This window comes from Sturnira hondurensis, unplaced genomic scaffold (genome assembly GCF_014824575.4).
Source record: "Sturnira hondurensis isolate 20B ecotype Veracruz unplaced genomic scaffold, ASM1482457v3 Scaffold0014953, whole genome shotgun sequence".
Lineage (NCBI taxonomy): Eukaryota > Metazoa > Chordata > Mammalia > Chiroptera > Phyllostomidae > Sturnira > Sturnira hondurensis.
The window spans coordinates 989,383-1,014,686 of NW_028087584.1; the positions used below are offsets into that span (position 1 = coordinate 989,383).

At 35.7% G+C, this 25,304-nt stretch overlaps 1 protein-coding gene across 1 annotated transcript in view; it reads right to left on the reverse strand.

The window, feature by feature from the left end:
- Nucleotides 1-25,304, reverse strand: part of CFTR (CF transmembrane conductance regulator) — a 214,666-nt gene that overhangs the window by 160,701 nt on the left and 28,661 nt on the right. Inside the window, exons 2-3 of the mRNA XM_037064209.1 lie at nucleotides 12,611-12,721; nucleotides 9,269-9,377 (exon numbers count right to left, since the gene is read on the reverse strand). Of these exons, the coding sequence (XP_036920104.1) occupies nucleotides 9,269-9,377; nucleotides 12,611-12,721 (220 nt within the window). The remainder of the gene's footprint in view (nucleotides 1-9,268; nucleotides 9,378-12,610; nucleotides 12,722-25,304) is intronic.

The following is a 25,304-nucleotide window of genomic DNA, read 5'->3' on the forward strand; positions in this document are numbered from 1 at the left end:
TATTCAGAAGTTAAGATGTTTTAATATTGAGAAATTAATTCAGAACCTATGGTCATCTCAATAACAACTATAAAGGAATACTGTATGATAAAATTTCAATACTTGTTTCTGATAATGTTCAAATAAACTCAAATATAAAGATATTTATTAACTTGAGAAAAACTTCTTCAAAACAACAACCAGCACCACAATCAATAAAACTCTAGAAGCATTAGCTTTAAAGTCAGATACACACAAACAATAGCAATGCTAGCAGTTAGTAAAATTAAACATTTTTTGTGGAACTTTTTATTAATACAACTCAAAAAGACAAACAACTGAAGTCTGACTTTAGGAAAAGAGGAATAAAAGTATTATCATTATCAGCATAGAATGTGATTGTACATAGAACAAGTTTTAGTAAATCAAGAGGTTAACAGGTAGAGAATTAAAAACTATTTATACTAGGAAATAGATTAGTATGTGCCAAGCATAATAAGCAGTTAAATAAGTATCTCATTTATAGCAAAAATATAACAAAAATCCATTGTAAATACCAATAATTAATATATACCTAAAATATATTTTATAACACATTACTAAGATATATTTTAAAAGTCTCAAATAAAGAACTTCAAAACTTTCTAAAAAGTAAAACCAATTGTTGCAAAGATTATATTCTCTCCCAAGTTATTTTATAAGATTAAGGCAATCTTCATCAGCATTCCAAGTTTTTAGAAGTGAACTTTTAGCACCGTAAAAGCAGAGACTGTCTATCTCGGTTCCTAAAGCAACCCCAACATCGTGCTCAATAGCTAGTACAGGGTTATGAATAAGAGGGTTATGAACAATGAATACAGGGTTATGTACAATAGCTAGTACACTAAGCATATGTATATTTGTAGAATCCATGGATAAAATTATTCTAGATTTCAATTGGAAAAATGACAGAGTAATAAAAAACATTTGAAAAACATAAACAATGTGTGAGAAGATTCACATTACGAAGTATCAAAGCATAACATACAACTATAATAATGTGGCATGAGACAGAAATAGACTGACTTATTTGGAAAGTTCCAGAACACATCCAAGTGCATGCACCTAATAATTTGATATACAATAAAATATGGTACTTTAATTCAGTGGACAAAAGCTAAAGTTATATAATAATAATGGAGAAACAATACTCATTTTTAAAATTAGATTTACCTTTTAATAATTATCTATCAATTGTAGTTGACATACAATATTTTATTACTTTCAGGTGTACAACCCAGTGCTTGGACATTTATATAACTTACAAAGTTATCACCCCACCAAAATACAGCACCCATCTGACACCGCATGTATTCAACATAGAAAATAAAAGTTATTCACTGCCACAACTGCCTGTAGTTTTTACAAATATATATGTAACAACTACAGGTTCAAAAGTGGTATCATGATACCTGTCTGCCTTTGAATCATGTTTTTAGTATTTTACTTTTGGTATTTTCCTTTTAGTATTTTGATTCATTAACAATTACCACCATTATTTTCAATAGAAATCTAAGCTATATTCTTAATGGTTTATAATAAAATGTTCCTGGACCTGCTTATACAGCAGCAATAATACATTTAACCCAAAAGATACAATAATGGAAGATGGATTAAATGTTAATTTTAATTTCTGAGGTAAAACTTAGTATCTAGGTACCATTTTAAAATATTAGAAAATATTTTCCTGTGCCCTATAAAAATTAAAGTAAATGTTAATAATATTAGGTTTGTGCAGGTAGATAGAGATTCTACTTAAAGATCTAGCAACAGTTAACATTTATGGAGTACTTGCTATCTACCAGGATCCACTCTATCTGCTCAACTCACTTAATCTCACAATAATTCTATGAAATATATGCTATTATATTCCACTTTACAATTAAAGATACTGTGACAAGGAGAGTTTGAATAATTTGCCCAGTGTCACACTCAGCTAGTGAGTGGAAAAAGTGGGATTTGAATCAGACATTTTGACTCCAAAGTTCATTTCTTATTCATAACCCTAAATCAAAACAAAAATGTAAAAACACAACCTGCTCTCTTTCAACTGAGCATCAATTCAAGTATTGTGATTAGTTCAACATTAACCTACCAAATAAAATTATAAGTTAATATCACTGAAATTTAAGATAAATACCATTTTGCTAGGACACATATCATAGACACACAGTTTAAAAAGTGAAGCCCTGTCTGGTGTAGCTCAGTGGACTGAGCACAGGCCTGTAAACCAAAAAGTGGAAGAGATTATAGAGACTATAAAGAGACTTTACTGTCACCCCTTGAATTGTATAGGTAAGGAAACTGAGGTCTAGAAAAGTTCTTTGATTTGTCCAAAGACAATAAAACAGGCTCTGGCATCAAAGCATCATCATACCCTAGAAAGAGCCGAGGGGAAAAATGCTCACCTTTGAGAAAAACATGTCCTCAAGTGCATCACATACATTTTACTCATGAGTCATGACTGGATACTGGTTAGCTATAAGAACTAAAGGTAAACCATGTGCCTACAAGGAAGGAGAGAACTGGGCCACCTTGTATCAAATTTAAGTTGTAAATACATAACTACAGATAATTCCTAATCTACAGATAGAATGTTTTCTAACTGTCACATGGAAGAACCGAGATTTATTTTCCTTACAGATACAATTTTCTACTGAACATGGTATTGGATTTCTAGATTTGCCTTCAAAAGTACACATAATGTTTCTTTAAATATACTTTTTGATTATGCTATTACAGTTGTCTCATTTTCCCTCCTTTATTCCCCTGTCCTTCACCTCCCCACCCACACCACTCTCCTTAGTTCATGACTGTGGGTTGTACATATAAGTTCTTTGGCTTTTACATTTCCTATTCTATTCTTAACCTCCCCTTGTCTATTTTGTACCTACCATTTATGCTTCTTATTCCCTGTACCTTTTCCCTGATTCACCCCGCTTACCCTCCCTGCTGACAACCCTCCATGTGATCTCTGTTCCTGTTTTAGTTAATAGCTTAGCTGGTTATTGTTTTGGGGTTTTTTTAGGTTCTGTTGTTGATAGTTGTGAGTTTGTTGTCATTTTACTGTTCATATTGTTGAACATATTGTTCATATTGTTGATCTTCTTTTTCTTAGATAAGTTCCTTTAACATTTCATATAGTAAGAGCTTGGTGATGATGAACTCCTCCATCTTGACCTTAGCTAAAAAGCAATTTATCTGCCCTTCCATTCTAAATGATAGCTTTGCTGGGTAAAGCCATCTTGGTTGCAGCTCCTTGCCTTTCATGACTTTGAATACTTCTTTCCAGCCCCTTCTGGCCTGCAACGTTTCTTTTGAGAAATCTGCTTATAGTCTTACGGGAAATCCTTTGTAGGTGAATGTCTCCTCTTCTCTTGCTGATTTTCAGATCCTCTCCTTATCTTCCATCTTGCGTAACTTAATTATGATGTGCCTTGGTGTGTACTTCTTTGGGTCCAACTTCTTTGGAACTCTCTGAGCTTCCTAGACGTCCTAGAAGTCTATTTTCTTTGCCAGACTGCAGAAGTCCTCCTTCATTATGTTTTCAAATAAGTTCTCAGAGTCTTGCTCTCCCTCTTGTCCTTCTGGCAACTCTATGATTTGGGTGTTGGAACTTTCAAAAGTTGTCCCAGAGGTTTCTAAGCCTTTCCTCATTTTTTTTGAATTCTTGTTTCTTCATTCTGTTCTGCTAGAATGTTTATTTCTTCCTTTTTCTTCAAACTGTTGATTTCAGTCCTGGTTTCCTTCCCTTCAATGTTGGTTCCCTATACATTTTCTTTTATTTCACTTTGCATAGCTTTCACTCTTTCCTATATTTTCCCACCATACTCAACCATTTCTGTGAGCATCCTGATTACCAGTGTTTTGAACTCTGCATCGGATATGTTAGCTATCTCTGTCACTTAGTTATATTTTCTCTGGAGCTTTGATCTGTCCTTTCATTTGGGCCATTTTTGGTCTTGACACACATGTTATGTAGTAAGGGGAAGAGCCTTAGATATTCACCAGGGTGAGGCAACCCACATTAGCTGTGTTTTGGTGCTTTATATGAGGGAGGGGTTGAGAGGGAACAATGCCTCTTGCTCAGACCTCAGTGGGCTTTCATTCACTTCCTCTGCTACCCACAAGGAAATTGGGCCCTTCTGGTGCTGTCCTGGGTGAGTAGGTTTGTGTACATTCTAGGACTCTGTGGGTCTCTCCAACAAACTCTCCTTTGAGGCTGGGAGTTTCTCCCAGTGCCGTAACCACCACAGGTTTCTTCAGTCAGAGGTTTGAGGCTGGAACTCTGGGTTGTGTGGTCTGTCTCACTCCCCATTTGTTTCTCCCAGTTTACCTAGATGCAAATGTGGGGTCCCCAGTCCACCAGCTGCCACTTCACCCAGTCTGCCAGCCACTGCCTCACCTACCCTGTTCCTCCAGCCACTGCCTTGCCTTGAATCCTCTTCACCTGGCTGCCTGTCTCTGCCCCCTCCTACCAGTGTGGATGAATGTTTCTTCTTTAACTCCTTGGTTGTCAGACTTTCATACAGTTCGACTTTCTGTCAGTTCTGGTTGTTTTTTGTTTTTAAATTTGTTGTTATCCTTTTTATTGTGTAAGAAGGCACAGTCTAGATGCACTATACCTCCATCTTGGCTGGAAGTCTTAGTGCACATAATGTTAAATGCTCTTAGAGAACCTTTCTGTACAGATAGTACTGTTGAAACCTGATTAACCAGGAAGAGATGGAACATCTCCCCGCTGGTGCAGTCTTGGATAAAAAACTGAGTCCCTTTAGGTATATGTTTGCCCTCTCCTTGTACCCTATCATCTATTTACTTCTCTGCAAAAGAGTCACTATCTTTTGTTTTCTTTTTTTCTGGTATGGATGCATCTTTTTTTTTCTATTGAATCTTGGTGAATTTTTATTCCTAATTATTTTATTTTTTTCTCTTTTTGCTTGTTTTTTTTTTCAATCACAGTTTACATGCAATATTAGTCTGTATTAGTTGCAAGGAAGTGCTAGAAGGAGACACAGAAGTTAATAATTAACATTGAGACTTTCCACAAACCCTTAACCAACTTCTATAAAGTCTCAGTGGGTTTGCTGTCACTATCATTGAGCGATTCATCAGTCCCATCTGCCTACTTTTCTTTTCATCACTACTTCTTCTAACTAGGCTTTTTGTTTTTCCATGACCCTGTCAGGCCTTGTTACTCAAAGTGAGGTGCAAGCAGCAAACAGCACCTTCATCTGGGAGCTTTTAGAAATGCAGGATTTCAGGATCTACCTGAAACTTTCTGAATTAGGTTCTGCAAGTTAGCTAGATGGGGGGAAGGAATCTGGTATGCATATAAACATTTGCCTTTTTCATTATAATAGTTAATATTAATTTTTATCTTTTGAATTTTTCAGTACTAAGATATTACTAAATATTAATAAGTGTTGTCATTAAGGAAAAAATCAAACTAAAAAGTCCTCCATATATGTCTCACCCTCCAATCCCCTCACCTTAGATTCTAGAAAAAGTTAAATACATTCAGTGAAAATGTTGGTGCTTATCTACCTGAATCACAATCACCTGTGGACTTTTTCAGAGACTACTATTTATTATTCCAGGGCCCATTCAAGGCCAATTAAATCACACTATCTGGAGCGGAACTATTAGTTATTCTACAGATTGAAGTAAAAATTCCTTATGTTTCAAAGAAAGCCGAATACCATAAATTTCCAAATATTCTTATCACAGAAACTGGTGGAAAGTGTAGAATCCAGTAGGTACCACTAGAAAGTGCAGCTTGTGTGTTAGAGATGTGGTTATGTATAGTAATGGGTATTTTCAGTATGTAGGATGAATGTAACACGTAAGTCATTGCTGGTGTTAGAGAAGCAGCTAGATATGGGGGATGTGGGGATAGGAGAAGAATTTAAAAAATAAATCTTACATGACAGACATCTAGAAGATTTGCTAGAGGTTGATATACTTGGGTGAAAGGGACATAAGTCCAAGTGCCTAAACCAGAGACTATCTGTGTACAAAACTCCCCCAAACATTCTTCCTTCTTTAGAAATGTGCTTAAATTCTAACACATACCCAATGCATTTGTCAGAACATAAGGCACATTTTCCTTTGCAATATAGACTACGAGACGAGAACTCTGGCAATATGAGTACTAGTACTTATTCTCCTTTATGTCCTTAACCTTGGTAGGGTTTAATGAATGAAGTAATTTGACACAAGTTGCTCTGACATATCATATGATGACAGAAATATACCCAGAGCTGCCTAGTAATCAAGAATATTTTTGAGTGAATGCTTGTAAATTTCTTATCATAATAAATGTATTGTGATAACCATATTCTCTCAGTAACCTGCTTGCACACTTCCATCCACTTGGCTTCCCTCTGCCTATCCTTAATTGACTCTCATACAGTTTTTCAACAGCCAGTTTCTCTTCTATGCCAGGAGTCTTAGATGTTAAAGATAATGTTGAATCTGGTTGCTGAGTCAAATGGAGAAAAATAAGTACATTAATAATGAAAGGCCATAGTTAATATGATTTAATATTACATAAATATTGCACAGAGACAAGCTCCTTCGTTATGATGTTTCCTTTTTTCTTAACCTTTCATGGTCAACAGCAAATTTTACAGTACTGTTTATATCAGTCCTAAAACCAATCAATCAGTATACCATAATTATTCCAATTTAGACAGATGAAGAATATACAGGACATTTTGAAAGTATGTCTACCTATTACCAAGAGCATAGTTACAGCAACTTCAAGATCCTTGTTTATTTCATGGAACCTAATTACCAAGATGTCACACTCAGTGGAAAGAAGGAATGACCAAAAATATGTAAATAGTGAATTTGTGTAATTTCTTTAAAAGGATAGAGATCTTATTAAAATAGCTACACTTTCTCCCCTTCTTTTCTTCCTGTAACCAATAAGAACAAAAAAATAGGGTTAAGAGACCAGATGCCCTGAAAGGCAGCCCTCATTTTAACCAAATCAATAGTTATCTAAATTCTTTAAAACGTAGTTTTCAGCACTTTTACTACTTAAAACTGCATGGGTTCAGTGAGGCCTTTTCTCTGTGACAAGGCTGAAAAACCTACAGCCTTACCACACTTGCGCCACTGCTAATGTTAATTTTCCTCTCTATACCTTCTTACCATATACATTTCAGCTATGACATAGGTTCTTTTTTTTTTTGACATAGGTTCTTTTCCTCACCACTGATTCTAGTGTTTATCAGTAGAAATTGAGCTGGCACAAATAAACATGCTGCCAGTTGCAGACCTGTAGCTCAGGTTAGCTAGGGAGCACTGCTCCCCTCACTACTACCCATAAGAGGATTTAAAATTCCTGAGATATTTTTAAACTCAAGTTTAAGAATAAGTTAGTCCTCCACATTGTCTCCATTCTTCTGCTCCTTAATTTTGTTTATAGTTTTGACCCTGAGCACTACTGGCTCTTGGGTGAATTTCACAGTTTCTTCCCAAGTATAAGGAGAAGATTTTAGTTGGTTCCCCTATTCTGCTTTCTGCTATGAACTTTCTGCAGTTATGCCCCTGAGGTGACCCAAGAAGAATCCTCAACCTTCAAGCTTCTGACAACGTGTGTCTCCTGAGAAAGTGCAAAGAAACTCAGAAGACCCGAGACTAGTTACTAGAGTCACCATTCTGTTGACAGCCTAAATGCAGCCATTATAAATATAGCTATGTAGCAAGTATAATCCAAGGTAGTGGCAGGTTCATAGGTTTTGGGGTTAAATGGACTTGGCTATCATTCATATTTACTATATACATGACTCTGGTGGAGTTCTATAATTTTTCTGATATTCAATTTCCTTTTCTGTATAATAATGTCTGCTGCATGGACATTCAAGGACAATCAAGTTACAATGATCTGCATAAAAGGCTTGAATGCTGACCTGACCCTGGAACAGATTAGGTACAATAAATATTAAACTATATCACATTTATTTTGGGGTCTGTGTATGCCAGGCCAAAAAATAATATATTTGAGAATCATCTAAACTTTCACATTTAGGTGAGTACTTTTTTCACATGAATCTTCTAGGCTAGTGGATAAATTATTTCACAAGTCAGGTAGAGAATAAAGGGGCTTGGTAACTAGGCCTCTCTTCCCGCTTCTATTCAGTTGTGTTTATGTTAATTATTAGGCCAGCAAGTGACAGAGAACATAACTAGGAAAATGTTTAGTTTTACAGCAACCATAGTCACAACATAACACTTGTTTGAAGTATCATTTACTTCAATCCAACAATGATTTATTATTGGACTGTTATATTCTTATATAATGACTGGAGTGAACTGTACTATATATAGTAATTTAAATATATAGAATATAGTCATTAAAGCAATCAACAAAACATATTTTTTAAATTAAGTCAATAGAGCCAGAAACTATGTATAAAATTGTCTCCCAAAGCTCAAGTACTTTCATGAAGAAAAATTGCCTTAAAGATATCTTAAGAGCTAATTAATTCTTCAGCTATCTTATTTATATTTATGTATAAAATAGTTTCACCCCCAAACTGTTGCAGGTTTCTGTAGGAATAGATTGATAGATGACAGATACATAAATAGACAGATAGATAGATAGATAGTAAAAAGCCAGAAGAACTTTTCCAGGAGATTCCTTAGAGTAGCACAAAACATTCTGGACATAAATGTGGTCATCTTTGTCAACAGACATTTTTAAATGTATTTTTCTTGCTATGTTTGAACTACAGATTCTCAACACCATGCAACTTGTATGGCATCTCTTTGGAGACACCAGGGCACTGCTAACTCTGCAGAGCATGAAAATTTACATGAATAAAAGTGCATCCAAATGGTACTTCACATTCCAAAGAAAATTGGCGCACAACTTTTCTATGAAGACTAAATAAGTTTTCAATTTGCCATTGTCTTTCCTAGAGCATAACCAAAGATTCAAAATGAGGCTCTGGTGATGGGATAATGATCAGAGCCCCAGGAACGCCCAAGATGGCACTTAAACACCACAAAGCCCAGGGTTTTCAGACATGGTGCTGTCTTCACACTGATAAAGATGTAGGAGACTAAGAAAACAAGAGTACCTCACTGCCAAATGTTCTAATTTTATTATTTTTCCTTGAAACAATTTAGCAGGCAGATATGATTTCAAAATATTATGCACATCCATATATGTAATTGGGTGAATTTAACTTAATAATTGTTTTAGCCATAATAAATTTACAAATGAGATCCTTACCCCTAAATATAATAAGATTCCATAGAACATAAATCTCCAGAAAAAGCATCTCCGAAGGGCATTAATAAGTTTAGGATTTTTCTTTGATGCCAGTTCTCTGTCCCATTCTCTGCAAAGGAATAAAAGGTTGAACTAATAAGGTAATTGTGCAAATATTTGGGTTTATTTTGATTAACATACCTTTATTCACACAAGTATATCCAAGCAGATTAACTAAAGAAATGAAAATTTTGGGAAACATATCAACACTGATGCTTAGTCAGATATTTGGCAGAATTTAATGTTCTACTGTATATCAGTTTCCGTGAGTTGACCACATGAAAAGGCCACAATATATTTGTTCAAGAAAGGTTCTGAGCTTCTTAACAGCAATACAAAATGTAGACAAATAAGTATTACTTATGAATACACACTGCTGTGCTCGGAAAAGGTGGAAAATAAAAAAATATTGAATGTTTTTGCCCTTCTCCTCTTTATTTTTACCTTTTTAGAACTGCAGTAGACTTTATATAATGTAACTATCAAATCAATAACAAGATAAAAAGTCAAATGGAGTTTTCTGTGGCTTAACATTAGAAAAACATGCTAGACTTTGTTTTAAAATGTAGGGGTATGAAACGAATATCATCAAACTTTGTTTGCAACAACCATGTTTACTCCAAAGTAAGACTTAGGAAGGTTAAAAGAGAATCAAATTCTATATTTTCTAGTAGGAGTATAAATTAAATAGTCTGAAAATGCTTGATACATAAATAAATGTTTTATTTTAAATACTATAGGTTTATCAGCTGGTTATATTTATTTTGTCATTGTCACTACTTTTTATTAGTAACAGCCCTTTTTCTCCTCCCAAGTGAATAAAATATGTCTCTAAATGTTACCTTCAACTTTATTTTTAAACTGTACAGACATAAAGTTTCATGAATCATAAGCAAGAACTAAATAAATAACTAGATAAAGGCTTTGCATTTGATCAACAGCTATTCCCATACCCTTCAATCTACAATAATTAAAGGTGGTTCTAAGTTACTTCAAAGACAGAACACACAGCTGAGATGTGAGGGCAAGCTTGATAGTCTTTGAATGAACAATGGCTTCCCCCAGAAGCTTACTATCTATAACGCTTAATCACCCTATCCCGTTTGTCTGCTTCCCCACTCTTCCCCACCCTTTCACTCACACACATGGAGTTTGTCTCCCATCCATATCATTCAGTGACACACAATAAAGTAAATATGAAGGCAGATTTAGCTTCTCTTTCAAAGAAAGAGTCAGATGAAAATCAAGAAAAACGGTTTCGTGGTGGAAAGAAGTGTTCAACACTGAAGTCATGTAGGAAGAGGTCATTATATTTGATAATTTAGAGGCCTCTGGTGACCCTGATCAGTGTGATTTTAGGAACATGGTAGACAATAAAACCGTATTTTAGGAAGCTGAGAAGTAAGTAAAAGGTGAAAAGGGGAAGAGACAAGGAGAGTGGAGAAATATTAGCCATGAAAAGGGGGAAAAAAAAGAAAAAGAATAGGGTAGTGACCTGAGGGAAAGGAAAGGTTGAGAAAATGTTTTTATTGGTGAGAATCGAACAATTTGTAGTCTAGGGGAAGTTAGCAGAGATATAGGAATTGGTCCTTGATCTTGGAAATGTGAATTTGCTACTCCTATTAGTCTAATTCTTTGAAAAAAATCAAGAAAAATAACTTGAATGTATTACTTTACCTTAAAAATGTCAAAAAATAAAGTTACCTTAAAGAAAATAAACAAATTCCAAGTCTACTCAACTTTATTTTGGTGCAATAATTTATTAGCATTTATTTAGTTATTTATTGCCAACTCTCTCTCACCTCTCTCTTTCATTTGGTATCTAAATTGCACTGCTGGCACAAGACCCCCATGGAGCTCATTCATTAACTGTGGTTTGCCCAAGGAGTGAGCATGTGACTCAAGGGTCTCTGGAATTTTTCCGATTTGGCCAAAAAGAAATAGCTCTATTCTCTGTAGTCTGCATGGAGGAAGCTCATTTGAGAAAACAAAACCAACACAAGGCATATGTTACCACATGGCATTTGAGTGCTTGGTTCTATTAAGTCTCTAAAGTTAGTTCTCTGTCTAGGACTTCATACAGTTAGGCTACATAAGCCAACTAATTCCTTCTTTTTATTTACTTAAGATAGTTAATTGGATTTCCTTCACTGGCAATCAAAGGGTTCTAACCAATGCTCTTAGAAAAGGGATGTCTTGCAATGGGAAACACTGTTCCTGGGGAGGCCAAAAATCCAGACCTTGAGTTAGAATCAGTCACTACCTGGAAAATTACATCAGCTCTCTGAGCCTCAGTTTGCTCTTTTGTAAGATGGAGATAATAACGCTTTTCTACCACAGTGGCTTAGAAGAGAGTTCACTATGTGATCAATATGTAATCAAATTTATGTAATAAAAATGTAATAAAATATTCAATATGTACTTCATTATGTATTCAGATATGTCATCAAAATTATGAAACTTTTACACTTATTTGCTATTTAATAGCCATTACCTTAAGACTTCATTATAATCAAGTATTAGAATTTTAGAGGCAAATATACAGGGCCTGGCACAAATAATGCCTCTTTTTTATTATAAAATCTGTTATTGCAAAATTATAAGCATGTAATTCTGTAACATAACAATATCATATTCAAGCACAGCGTATGAAATTTTAGGTCAAATATTCAAATTGCTGTCCATCTTGTGTGAGACATTCACATACCCTACCAACCACAGTCAAGCAAGTCTTACTTTTGCAGGACCCTGTACATAATTTGCTTCACATAGCTGTTATTTCAGTCTTCACAAAATGCACTTAATATTCTTTAAAGACAGATAACTTCTCAGAACTCAAATAAGTATTTTTCAGAAAAAGTCATATCTCAAGAAAATGCTACTTTTCTTCCATCCTTTCGCTGTTTAATTCCTAATTGATCAAGACTTCAGCAAGAACATAAGATACTCCTACTTTATTTTTTAAAATTTTAATCCTCACTCAAGGATGATATTTTATTGATTTTAGAGAGAAAAGAAGAGAAAGAAAGAGGGGGAGAGAGGGGGGTGAAACATCAATGTGATCCCATAACTGCCCTGACTGGGATGTGAACCCACAACCCAGGTATGTGCCCAGAGCAGGAATCGAACCCTCAACCTTTTGGGGTATGAGATGACACTCAACCTACTGAACCATCTGGCCAGGCATGTGCTCCTATTTTAAATATGCTATTTTACATATTAAGCCCTCTGATATATCAGTTCTGTAAGTAATTAATAACATTAATTTTTCTCTCCAATGAATAAACAATATAATGAACATACCTTTCTAATATTTCAGAGAGATTATCAGCAGAATCAGCTGAAGGGATCTGGTATATGTCTGACAACTCCAGCCTCTGTCTATACCCTTTCTTCAAAATTGGTGTAGTCCAACTAAAACAGAAGAGCAGAAAAAAATATACACTTGATTTGGTTTTTATTATAGACTTGTAATCTGATATGATTTCAAATCTTCTAGCATGCGGAGAAAGATGGAAATGTAAATATGAATAACACAACTCGAGTTTTATATAATACCAGGGTTTCATATCTTACAGGACACATTTGTATAAAACACTAGTACCTCTGGACTAATATGACTTTGTTGCTTTGTCAGAAAGAATCAAGAATGGTGGTAGAATCCTTCCTAGAGGAAAAAAAACAAACTGCTAAACATTCTATATTAAAAGAATTCTTAAAAAAAAAAACCCACAACCCCCAAATAAGCAGATAACTTGGAGTTTATAGTTTTCTGTAATTGCTAAAGTCCAGTCTCTACCACTTCAAAGGTGAAATGATCCATGAATGATAAGGAGATAGGCTCTCAGTCAGCACCCTTACATAATTTTGTTACTGTGGCACATGACATTCAGCATTCAGCAATAAGCTATTTGTTTAATAAATTGACTATATATAGCAGGAGGGTTAATGAGTAATTTATATCAACTTGTTTATCTAATTATCACATCTACATTATTACTTGAGAGTGAGGATCACAACTTTCTTATTTTTTGTCTCCTTGCCCCACATCAAAAATAATAATTTATGACAGAAATTAGTAAAGCTGGTATGGTAAATAATTAGGCAGGATACCCCAGCTATTTCTAAGTACATTGCTTCTAACTGTTATGGAAAGGCAGAATAATCTTCACAAAAATGACTAAAACTAAAAAGAAGGAAAAGAAAGAGGAGGGAAGAAGTGAAGAATTATGAAACAAAGAAATCATGTACAAAGAGGAATTTCTAAATGAAAATTTAATGAAATGTCATTTATAGAATAAAAGAATTGACCAAGGAAGTAGTGACCCCAAACGTACGCTCTTTCCCTTAGCATCTTTTTTTTTTCTTCAGAGATTTCTAAAATTTTGTATCATTGGGACTTGGTAATATATCAAACTGTGTTTTAGCCACCAAAAAATCAAATGGGTGTAGTTTCTTGTGTACACTTCCTTGGTCTCCAACTTCTTCAGTTGGCCCCTGCCCTATGTTCCTGATATCTCTACAACTTGTCCTTCCTTAAAAATTAACTAAATTAGGACCCAACTTGAAGACTAAGTAATTTCATCAATCATTTTTAATATGCTTTATTGATCATGCTATTACAGTTGTCCCATTTCCCCCCCTTCACTCCCCTCTACCCTGCACACCCTCTCCCACCCTTTAGTTCATGTCCATGTGTCTTAAGTTCTTTAGCTTCTACATTTCCCATACTATTCTTACCCTGCTCCTCTCTACTTTTTTACCTACCATCTATGCTACTTATTCTCTGTACCTTTTCCCCCACTCTCCTCCTCCCACTCCCCTGTTGCTATTCCTCCACGTGATCTCCATTTCTGTGGTTCTCTTCCCATTGTAATTGTTTGCTTAGTTCGTTTATGTTTTAGGTGTGGTTGCTAATAATTGTGAGTTTGCTGTCATTTTACTGTACATTTTACATTTTACTGTACATGTTTTTTATCTTCTTTTTCTTAGATAAGTCCCTTTAACATTTTATATAATAAGGGCTTGGTGATGATGAACTCCTTTAACTTGACCTTATTTGAGAAGCACTTTATCTGCCCTTCCATTCTAAATGAAAGCTTTGCTGGATAGAGCAATCTTGGATGTAGGTCCTTGCCTTTCATGACTTCGAATACTTCTTTCCAGCCCTTTCTTGCCTGTAAGGTCTCTTCTGACAAATCAACTGACAGTCTTTGTAGGTAACTGTCTCCTTATCTCTTCCTGCTTCTAGGATTCTCTCCTTCATTTTAGTCTTGGGTAATGTAATTATGATGTGCCTTGGTGTGTTCCTCCTTAGGTCCAAGTTCTTTGGGACTCTCTGAGCTTCCTGGACTTCCTGGAAGTCTATTTCCTTTGCCAGATTGGGGGAGTTCTTTATTATTTGCTCAAATAACTTTTCCATTTGTTGCTCTTGCTCTTCCCCTTCTGATGTTGGAGCATTTAAAGATGTCCTGGAGGTTCCTAAGGCCCTCCTCATTGTTTTGAATTCTTGTTTCTTCATTCTGTTCTGATTGGATGTTTCTTTCTTCCTTCTGGTCCACTCCATTAATTTGAGTCCCAGTTTTCTTCCCATCACTATTGGTTCCCTGTGCATTTTCCTTCATTTTGCTTAATGTAGCCTTCATTTTTTCATCTAATTTGCAGCCAAATTCAACCAATTCTGTGAGCAACCTGAACACCAGTGCTTTGAACTGTGCATCTGATAGGCTGGCTATCTCTTTATCACTCAGTTGTATTTTTTCTGGAGCTTTGATCTGTTCTTTAGTTTGGGCCATTTTTTTTTGTCTTGACATGCCTGCTATGTAGTGAGAGGTGGAGCCTTAGGTGTTTTACTGGGTGGGACAACCCAGTCACTGGGTGGCCATGCTGTATGTGGGGGAGGGATCCAAGAGGGAACAATGGCACTTGCTCTACTCTCTGCCAGATTTCAGTCACTTCTGCTGCTTTCCCCAAGCAAACTGGGCCCTTCTGGTGCTGATTCCCATGTGGGTGGGTTTGTGTACATTTTAGACCTCTGTGGGTCTCTCCAACAAACTCTCCTGTAAGGCTGGGAGTCTCTCCTGGCACCTCAACCTCAACAGATGTTTTCAATCAGTGTTTTGAAGCTTTATTTCCTCAAGTGGGACCCTGGGTTGCGCTATCTATCTTGCTCCCCAGTTTTGCCTGGTTTATCTGCACACAAATGTGGGACTGCCCAGTTCCACAAGCTACCTTGCACGCCATGCTCCTCCACAATCAGTCCTCATGGTGGGTCCACCTGCTGCCACCTTGCTTGCCCAGGGTCCACCCATCACTGCTTTTTTCCCCACAACTCCTCTCCCTTCGGCTGCCCAACTGCACCCCTCCTCCTGGTCTGGATGAATGAGTCTATTTTAACTCCTTGGTTGTCAGACTTCCATACAGTTCAATTTTCTGTCAGTACTGGTTGTTTTTCTGTTTCTAAATTTTTGTTGTCCTTATCTTGCTTGTGCAAGGAGGCACAGTATATCTACCTACGCCTCCATCTTGGCTGGAAGTGACTCATCAATCATTTCTCGCTAAGATATCAAGGAGTGACAATGGTTTAATGTCACTTTTTTCTATTTTCTTGCATTATTTGCATCTTAACAAGAGCCTTAACAAAAAGGATGATATTTAGGCTTTGTCTTTATTGCCTAATCTGATTCTTTGGTCATTTTTCTTGGAGAACAAGAATGAAAATAGTTGGGAACTGTCTGAATACAGCAGTTGAAGAAGAACCACAGTAATGTAGGATGTGCAGTGGCATCACTGAGAAGGTGATGTCATACCCACACTGCACCATCCCAGTGCTAGACATAAGCATAGGAAGTAAACTTGGAAATATAGGTAGCAGTTAGGCTGTGGAAAATTGGGGAAGAAATTTAGGGTGTAAACTCCATCTTGTTATGAGCTTTTGAAAACTTAACCCAAAAAATAAAAAAGTGAAGCAACTCTTTACTATTAAAAAACTTATATGTATATAGCATTTTCCGAGGAGCTTTCACAAACGCTAGCTTGTTGTGATTTTAATTTTAAAATCTTGTTAGGTAGAACAAAAAGAGAACAATGTTCTATTTTAAGGATAAAATAATGAAGACCCAGAGATGCTAACCTGTCCATTACTAAGGCAAAAACTATAGATTTTTACCATGTTCATCTAACTTCCTTTCTTTATCATGCTCAACTTTTCCCATGTAGGAAAATTAAGCATGGTGAGTTGTACAAGACAAAGAGCTGGGAGTTGAGCCTAGAAGTAGGAAGACCAAAAGCTGGCAGACTGTAGGCAGTGGTGTGGTGTACGGGTGAATCTTTAACCACCCTTTCTTCAGAAAAAAGAAAAAGCAAAGAAAAAAAGTGACATGTCATTTGCCAATTTCTCTGGCATAAATAAATATTCCTACTATGACCAATTATGAGCCACCAAATGTGAAGTCATCGAACACCTAGTTGGAAAGAGATACACAGTTGTATGTCATAATATAGGGTGTTTACTATTCAGATACTATGAACATAAATAACCTCAACAGCATGGATAATAGTAAGATTTAAAATAATTAGATAGTGAAAACTTTTGCATTTTTATTGCCTTTGTTTTAATGTAATTTATTTAACTGTAAATTTAGATTATTTCATTTTTATGCCAGTTATGCTTAACAACCAGCTTACAAATATTCTAAAATTTTAACTATAAGAAATGGACAACTACAGCAGTTCACTGTTGCCAGATGATTGAAAGACTTGGAAAAGGATGATGTCATTGAGCACATAAAGAAAAAGGCCTATGGAAGATTTAGTAAAAGGAAAAATATATTCCATTTCTCAATAAAGTTTGCATTTTACTGTTTGAAATTATTAAAATTTCACACTAAAATTACAAATAAATAGATTTTTACTACATAAAGACAGTGCAAAAAGGCATTTTCAATTTTTTTTTAATTTCATCTTTTAAAAATATATATAAATGTGCATCTTTGGTCCACATCTAAAAGCTAATCACTATTCCTATACATGAGTCTCCATCTCACTTTAGAGCACACAGTTTATAGGCCACTTTTATAAAACTTGGGGTGTTATCTGTGCCCATTTTAATATTCATGTTACACTATGACATCTAGTTTTGATTATCAGGAATTCTATATTGCAGCATGATCAAACAAAACATATTCAGTAGCATTAAAACATGTTAATCATTTATAATTATTAATATAGTTTAGTCTTTTTCTCACAGGTTCACCACAATAAACCTGTATTTGTAATACTGAAATAGAAACTTGACTTAAAGTAAATTATGAGAACTAAAATCAATTAACCCAGACAATTACCAGAGTTATCTTAGCAAAAGAATTTATTCTGTGAGGTTAAACCAATAAAAATTGAATGAAATTTCTGCTCCATCAAGGAGTTTTCCATGCCTACCTCAAGCCAGTCTTAGAAATACAAAAACAAAAACAAAACACCAAAATTTCTGGATGTCGATGGAATCTGGCAGAAGCAGGCCTGCTTAACTGTGGTTGGTAGGGTTATAACATGGGTACAATAATTTATAGTTTTAATTTGAACATTTCATCTATGATGTCATATAGTGTGCATGAGTATGATATTTTTATGTTACAGAATTATGTTCTTATGATTTTGTAATTAAAAAAGGACCATTATTTGTTCTGGACCCTGTATGAAATATTAGTTGCCATAAAACTTCAACTACCACTGCTTGTGAGTGATCCTGAGTATTTAGGTACTCAGATAGTATAAGGGTACTTAGATAGAATTTAGGAATGCCCAGATGAGATTTCTACTTCAGTATTCCTTCCATTAGAAATGAACACATGTCCAGGTGTTTCATGAAGCATAGCAGGTACACCTGGAATAACCAAAAGCAATAAATCTTATCCCTCTTCTTCCTCCAATTTGTTCCCACCACCTTTTCCTTTCTTCTCACTTTTAACTGATCTTATCATTCTCCTTCATTCGTAAGCAATCACTACATATTGATAATAAACCTTAAATTGGTTTACTTAGAAACGGTCAGTTTCCAAAGTTCTGGCTATTTCTAACAGAAACTAGCTAATCATTAATTATGAGGTAGCAGATAGCAATCCCTAATGTATACAGGGTTTTATAATTCAAAAGTTTCAAACTGACTTTGAAAAAAAATTCTAGTACCACAGATACACTATTCTGTTCGCTTAACTGTGAGAGGCTTCAGATTTTATTGAGGAAAAATGCTATCACTATGTTTTCTAAAAAATATGTGCACACACATACACAAAGATGTAACTGCATTTAATAAGTACCATTTTTAGGATAAAACTTCTAATTTTTGTATAGAGTGAGTTGTAATTCCTTATAGTAAAAAGAATTTTTCAAGTATAGCCACTATAAAAGTCTTGATTTTCATGGAATCTATCCACTTAAAAGTAGATAGATTAAAGCTTATAATAATTTTCCACTTGACATTTGGTTTTTGTTAATCCAACAGACATCTCACATTTTCATATGCTAAAATTTAAGATGAAGTTCAAGTATCAGATATGTTTAGTTCAAAATAATTTTGTTTGTATAAAACAATCAGTCTTCCATAATATTTAACATTACTTGTTATTTAGCCAAATAAAATAGCAAATTCAAACCTCTTGTTGCATGACACTTCTAAATACTAACAAACTCATACACTCAAAGACTAACAGCCTTTTTCCTTTTTTGCATTGAATAATTAATACCTGAGGCCCTGACTGGTGTGGCTTAGTTGGTTGAATACTGTCTTGCAAAGCAAAAGATCTCCAGTTAGATTCCCAGTCAAGGCACACACTTGGGTTATGGGTTTGGTCCCAGTTGAGATATGTACCAATTGATCTTTTTCTTTCCTATTGATGTTTCTCTCCCTCTTTTTCTCCTTCCTTTCCCCTCTCTCTAAAAATAAATAAATAAAATCTTTAAAAAGCTAAGCAATACTTGAGGAACTAAGCAGAAATTACTCGGGTTTGTGAAGATAAATTTAAAACACTAGAGGTTTTCTCATCATCCAATATATGTACCATGAGATTTAAATACCCAAAAAAGATCTGGATAGTCCTAGCTAAAGACTGAAGTTCAGGCAGAGGAAAGAGGGAAAATCATTAGAACAAAATGTGCTAATAAATCTTAAACTTGTGCAGCATAGCTCTACTACTTTGCTTTAGTTATTTAGATAAATGGCTATGATAGGAAAAACTGACTTGAGCATAAGTCATTTCATCTCTATAAGGATTTTTTCTGAACTTCATAAATAACACTTCAAATGTCACTGTTGTTTTATCAAGTTGATTTGATATTACTTTATAGTCAGATATATTTTTTCAATGAATTTTAGTGGAAATAAAACTGAGAGTGGTATCTAGCTCTCAAAAGTTCACTGTAAAACTTATAGGCTTCAATAATGCTCCCAAAGTCACAGCACCAGAGTCAGGGTCAGGTTGGTAGTACCTGTTCCTTGTTTCCACAAAGCATTTAAACGGTGTTTGCTGCTTCTCAATAAAATGGTGAATTTATAAGCAATAACCACTTCAGACTGCTTGATCACCTTTAGGAAGTACATACTTGCTAAAGATCAGCCATTTTTGAGTTAGAGAGTTAATTACTCATGATGCCCTAATGTACCTAGAGAATCACAATTTGGTTTTTCTCTCTAGATGAGTAAACAGTAAAGTAAATGTAGTCGATAAATTTAGGAAGATCTGGAAAGACTTATTTTATTTTCAATAAAAGACAAAAAAATTCTAAAAAAATTTTCAGAGTTAAAAAGCATATAGACATCCTAATGTAAATCAATTTAACTTCATGCATAATGAATCCAAACATTAAATCTGCCCATTTTATGAGATGATTCTAAGTATAAATGTTTTAGGAACATAAGCATATTAAGCAAATATCTAGAGAGATATTTTCTTTTATGTTTACCTATATTTTGAATATTTAACTATGAGTATGTATAACTTCGGAAATAAGAAGTTCTTTTTACTTAAAGAACAAGGTACAGCCCTGGCTGGTATGGCTGAGTGGACTGAGCACCAGCCTGTGAACCAAAGGGTTGTTGGTTCAATTCCCAGTCTTGGGCACATGCCTGGATTGAGGGACATGTCCCCAGTAGGGGGTGTGCAAAGGCAACCACACATTAATGTTTCTCTCTCTCCCTCCATTCTTCTAAATAAATAAAATCTTGAAAAAATAAAGAACAAGATACATATAATTATAATTCATTATTTGCTAAGGCTATCTATGAATCTAAACCTTCTGGTCAAGTATGTTCTAACTCTATGCTTCTCATGTAATGCTCACTATCAATAATTTTCCATAAAATGGCTTTTATTCTTTCTTGATATGGTTGTCTGAATTAATACTTCATCTTACAGACCACAAAGTCCCAGTCACCTGAGTCCTACTAGAACTCTGTTCCTGAAACAACTAATGATTTTAAGGAAAAAAAAAAGGCCACCCTGGGTTTTAATTCTGTATTTACTTCCCAGCCATGTGACCTTGACAAAGGCTCTTCTTAAGATGTCTCAGGTGTATGTCTTCCTGGAAATAACTACCATGACTACTGTACCTACTTTTCATGGGGGCCAAATACAATGTTGTCTATAAAACATTACAACTATATGTCACTAGAAACAGCTTCCTATAAACTACTTGGCTACATTTTAACTTTCAGAGCATTACAGTTTATTATTATTGGGATTATAACAATAACAGCTTACAGTAGACTGGTTCCACAGCTCTGCAAAACTCTGTAAGTAGTTCACATACGTTATTTCATCTGATCTCCACAACAATTCAAAAAGTCAGTCCTATAATTATCTCTATCTTACAGATGAGTAACTGAGGTTGAAGTAGTCCAATAATTTGTCCAGGGCAGAATTGAAATTAAGAAACCAGGGCTGTGATGGCAAAGTCTTCACTTTTGTCATATTTGTCATATTAGGACCAATTTTTTAAACTAGTAGACACATAGATGTAATACCAAAAGCACAAGCAATGAAAAAACCCAGATTGGGCATCATAAGTATTTAACACTTTTATGCTTTGAACAGCATTATGTGGAAAAATAACCCAAAGAATGAGAGAAAATTTTGAGAACAAAATAATACATCTGATAACTTGTATCTAGAATATATAAGGGACTCTTATAACTCAATAATAATAAAAAGACAAATAACCCAATTTAAAAATAGGTAAAAAATCTGAATAGACATTTATCTTCTTCTCCAAAGAAGAAGATAAGCAAACACCTAATAAGAGCATGAAAAGTTGCTCAACATCATTAGCCATCATGGAAATAGAAATCAAAACCACAATGAAATACCACTTCACACCCACTAGGATGGCTATAATCAAAAAGACAGACAACAGTGTGTGAAAAAATTGGAACTCTCATACTACACTGGTAGAAATATAAAATGATGCAGCCATTTTGTAAAACAGTCTGAAACTTCCTCAAAATATTAGACATATATTTACCATGAGACCCTGCAAATGTAGTACTTGGCATATGCTCAAGAGAAATAAAAATGTCCACACAAAAACTAGTACATAAATTTTCATAGCATCATTTTTGTAAGAGAAAAAAATAAAGTCAACTCAAGTATATATCAACTATTGAATGGATAAATGTATATTCCTACAAACAGAATATTATTCAGCAATAAAAAGAATTAATATACAGATTCATTGTAACATTGGTGAATCCTGAAATATTATACTATGTGAAAAAGCCAGTCACAAAAGGCCACATTGTTCCATTTATATGAAATATTTAGAATAAAAGAAATCTATAGAGGCAGAAAGCAGATTATTATTTGCCTAGAACAGGCAAAGAAAGAGGTAATGGGAAATGATTGTGCATGAGTATTGTATTTCTTTGGAGGTGATAAAAATGTTCTAAAATTGATTGTAGTGACAGTTACACATCTCTATGAATATATTAAAAACCAATCAATTATATAGTTAAAATGGGTTAATTGTTTGGTATGTGAATTATATCTCAATAAAGCTGACATTAAGAAAAACAACAGCCCTGACTGGTGTAGCTCAGTGCACTGAGCACAGGCCTGCGAACCAAAGAATCGCCAGTCTGATTCCCAGTCAAGGCACATGCCTGGGTTGCAGGCCAGGTTCCCAGTATGGGGTATGCTAGAGGCAACCATACATTGATGTTTCACTCCCTCTCCTTCTCCTTCCCTTCCCCATCTCTCTAAAATAAATAAATAAACTCTTAAAAAAAGAAACGAAGAACAAAATAAAGGCTTCTGTTCAAGATGGCAGCAGAGGTAAAATGTGATACTTGCATCTTCCCACATCCATAACAGTACTACAACCAAACTACAGAATGACCATCATTTAGAACTGCCTGAAATTCAGCTAAACAGAAGTCCTACAACTAAGGATATAAAGAAACCACATCAAAAAAAGTAGAAATGGAGACACAGAATGGACTGACCCCACACCAACATGTAGCAGTTAAAAATTGAGAGACATATTTCAGTTGCAACGTCTCTCCTGAGGAGTGAGGGGTCCCAGCCAACACCAGGCCCCTCAGCCCAGAGTTTCAGTGCTGGAAACAGAAGTCCCATAATTTCTGGCATTAAAAACAAGTGGAGTTGTGGCTGAGTGAGACAAAAGTCTCCTGGAGCCCAAGGTGTTCCTATTAAGGGGCATGTGCACAGACTTACATGGACTCACTTGCTATGAGCTCCAGCACAGAGGCAGCAGCTTGAAAGATGCCCAGGACATGCAGACAGGAACTGAAGTGTCTAACATCTGGGCAACAGCTAGAGGAGCAGCATTCTGTCAGACAGAAGTGCTGGCAGAGGTCATTGTTCCTTTGCTGAACCCTCACCCCACAGAGCCTGTAGGCGGGCACCATATCTAAGTCTCCATTAACCTGGCTAATGTTCATCTCCCTGCCCCAGCGAATCCCTGAGACCCTGCTCCACCCAACACGTGGGCTCACCCAGGCCGTTTCCAGTGGCCTTTCCATTCAAATGGCCTCTGTTGGCTCACGCTGCTGGCTTTCCTAAAATCTCTCAAAGGTTTGCAAACTTCAAATAAACAACATCTGGCCTCAGCATGCAGGCCTTGTACCTCTAGTTAAGTGTCCCTGCACTAGTGGCAGCCAGCCCTGGTTCACAGCTTGTTCTCTCTCAGGCAAAATACACGCAGCAGCAATCAACAGATTACTATGTAGTTCATGGTGGGTGGTCCTGGACAGGTTACATGTGGCAGCTGACCTTGGCTATACCTCCTGGGATGCCCTAGAGTTAGCCACACAGTGTACCACTTCAGACTATGCCAAAGCACCACCCAATCACCTCCATAATCAATACACTTAAGAGGCAAATTCAGCAAGCACCAGAGCCCAACTTAAGTCCTGTTCCATGGGGTCAGCCCCTATGCATCAGATCCTGTGCTGTGTTCACTACCAGTTCTCACAGCCAATCAGCCTGCGGATGAATACTTCCATTGGGATACCCAAAGCAATCAACTACAAGAGGAGGGTGCACACCCGGAGCACCCAGCTTGGATGATTGGGGAGGCTGTGCCAGTGGACTCTATAGGACAGTTACTATATCAGGGTACTCTACCAAGTTTGAGAGATGTAGCAGCTCTCCCTGATACATGGAAACAAACACAGGGAGGTGGCCAAAATGAGGAGACAAAAACATGTCCCAAATGAAAGAACAGAACAAAACTCCAGAAAAGGAACTAAATAAAATGAAGACAAGCAAGCTATCATATGCAAAGTTCAAAACACTACTTATAAGAATGCTCAGTGAACTGAGGGGAAGAGTAGATGAATAGTGAAAACTTCAGTGAAGAGATAGGAAACATAAAAATGGAGATAGAAAACAAAAAAACAACAACTCAAAAATGAATTATACACTAACTGAAATGATGACTACATTACAGGATATCAACAATAGAATAAATGAAGCAGAGGATCAGATCAGTGATTTGTAGGATAAGGAAGCAGAAGACAATCAGAGCAGCAAAAAGAAAAAACAATCCAAAAAAATGAGGGTAGTGTGAGGAGACTCTGAGACAACTTTAACAACTTCAAGCATACCAACATTCACATCATGGGGATGCCAGAGAGAAAAGAGAGAGAATAGGAATGGAAAAACTATTTGAAAAAATAATCAAACCTTCCTAACCTGGTGACGGAAATAGACATATAAGTCCAGGAAGCACAGAAAGTTTCAAACAAGATGAATCCAAAGAGGCCCATACCAAAAGGCATCATAATTTAAATGCCAAAGGTTAAAGACAAAGAGAAAATCTTCAAATCAGCAAGAAAAAGCAGCTTCTTATCTACAAGGGAACTCCTATAAGACTGTCAGCTGATTTCTCAATAGAAACTTTGCAGACCAAAAGGGATTGGCATGAAATAGTCAAGGTGATGAGAAGCAAGGAAACTCTACTCAGTAAAGCTATCATTTAGAATCAAAGATTTCCTGGAAGTCTATTTCCTTTGCCAGACTGGGGAAGTTCTCCTTTATTATTTGTTCAAATAAGTTTTCCACTCATGGCTCTTCCTCTTCCCCTTCAGGTAACCCTATAATTCTGATGTAGGAATGTTTAAAGATGTCCTGGAGGTTCCTAAGCCTCTCCTCATTTTTTTGAATTCTTGTTACTTCATATTTTTCTGTTTGGTCATTTTTTTCTTCCTTCTGGTCCACTCCCTTGATTTGAGTCCCAGTTTCCTTTCCATCACTATTGATTTCCTGTGCATTTCCCTTCATTTCAATTAGTTTATCCTTCATATGTTCCAGGAAACCCAAGAAGCTCAAAGAGTCCCAAAGAACTTGGACCCAAGAAGGAACACACCAAGGTAAATCATAATTATATTAGCTGAGATTAAAATGAAGGAGAGAATCCTAGAAGCAGGAAGAGATAAGGGGACAGTCACCTACAAAGGAGTTCCCATCAGACTTTCAGTGGATTT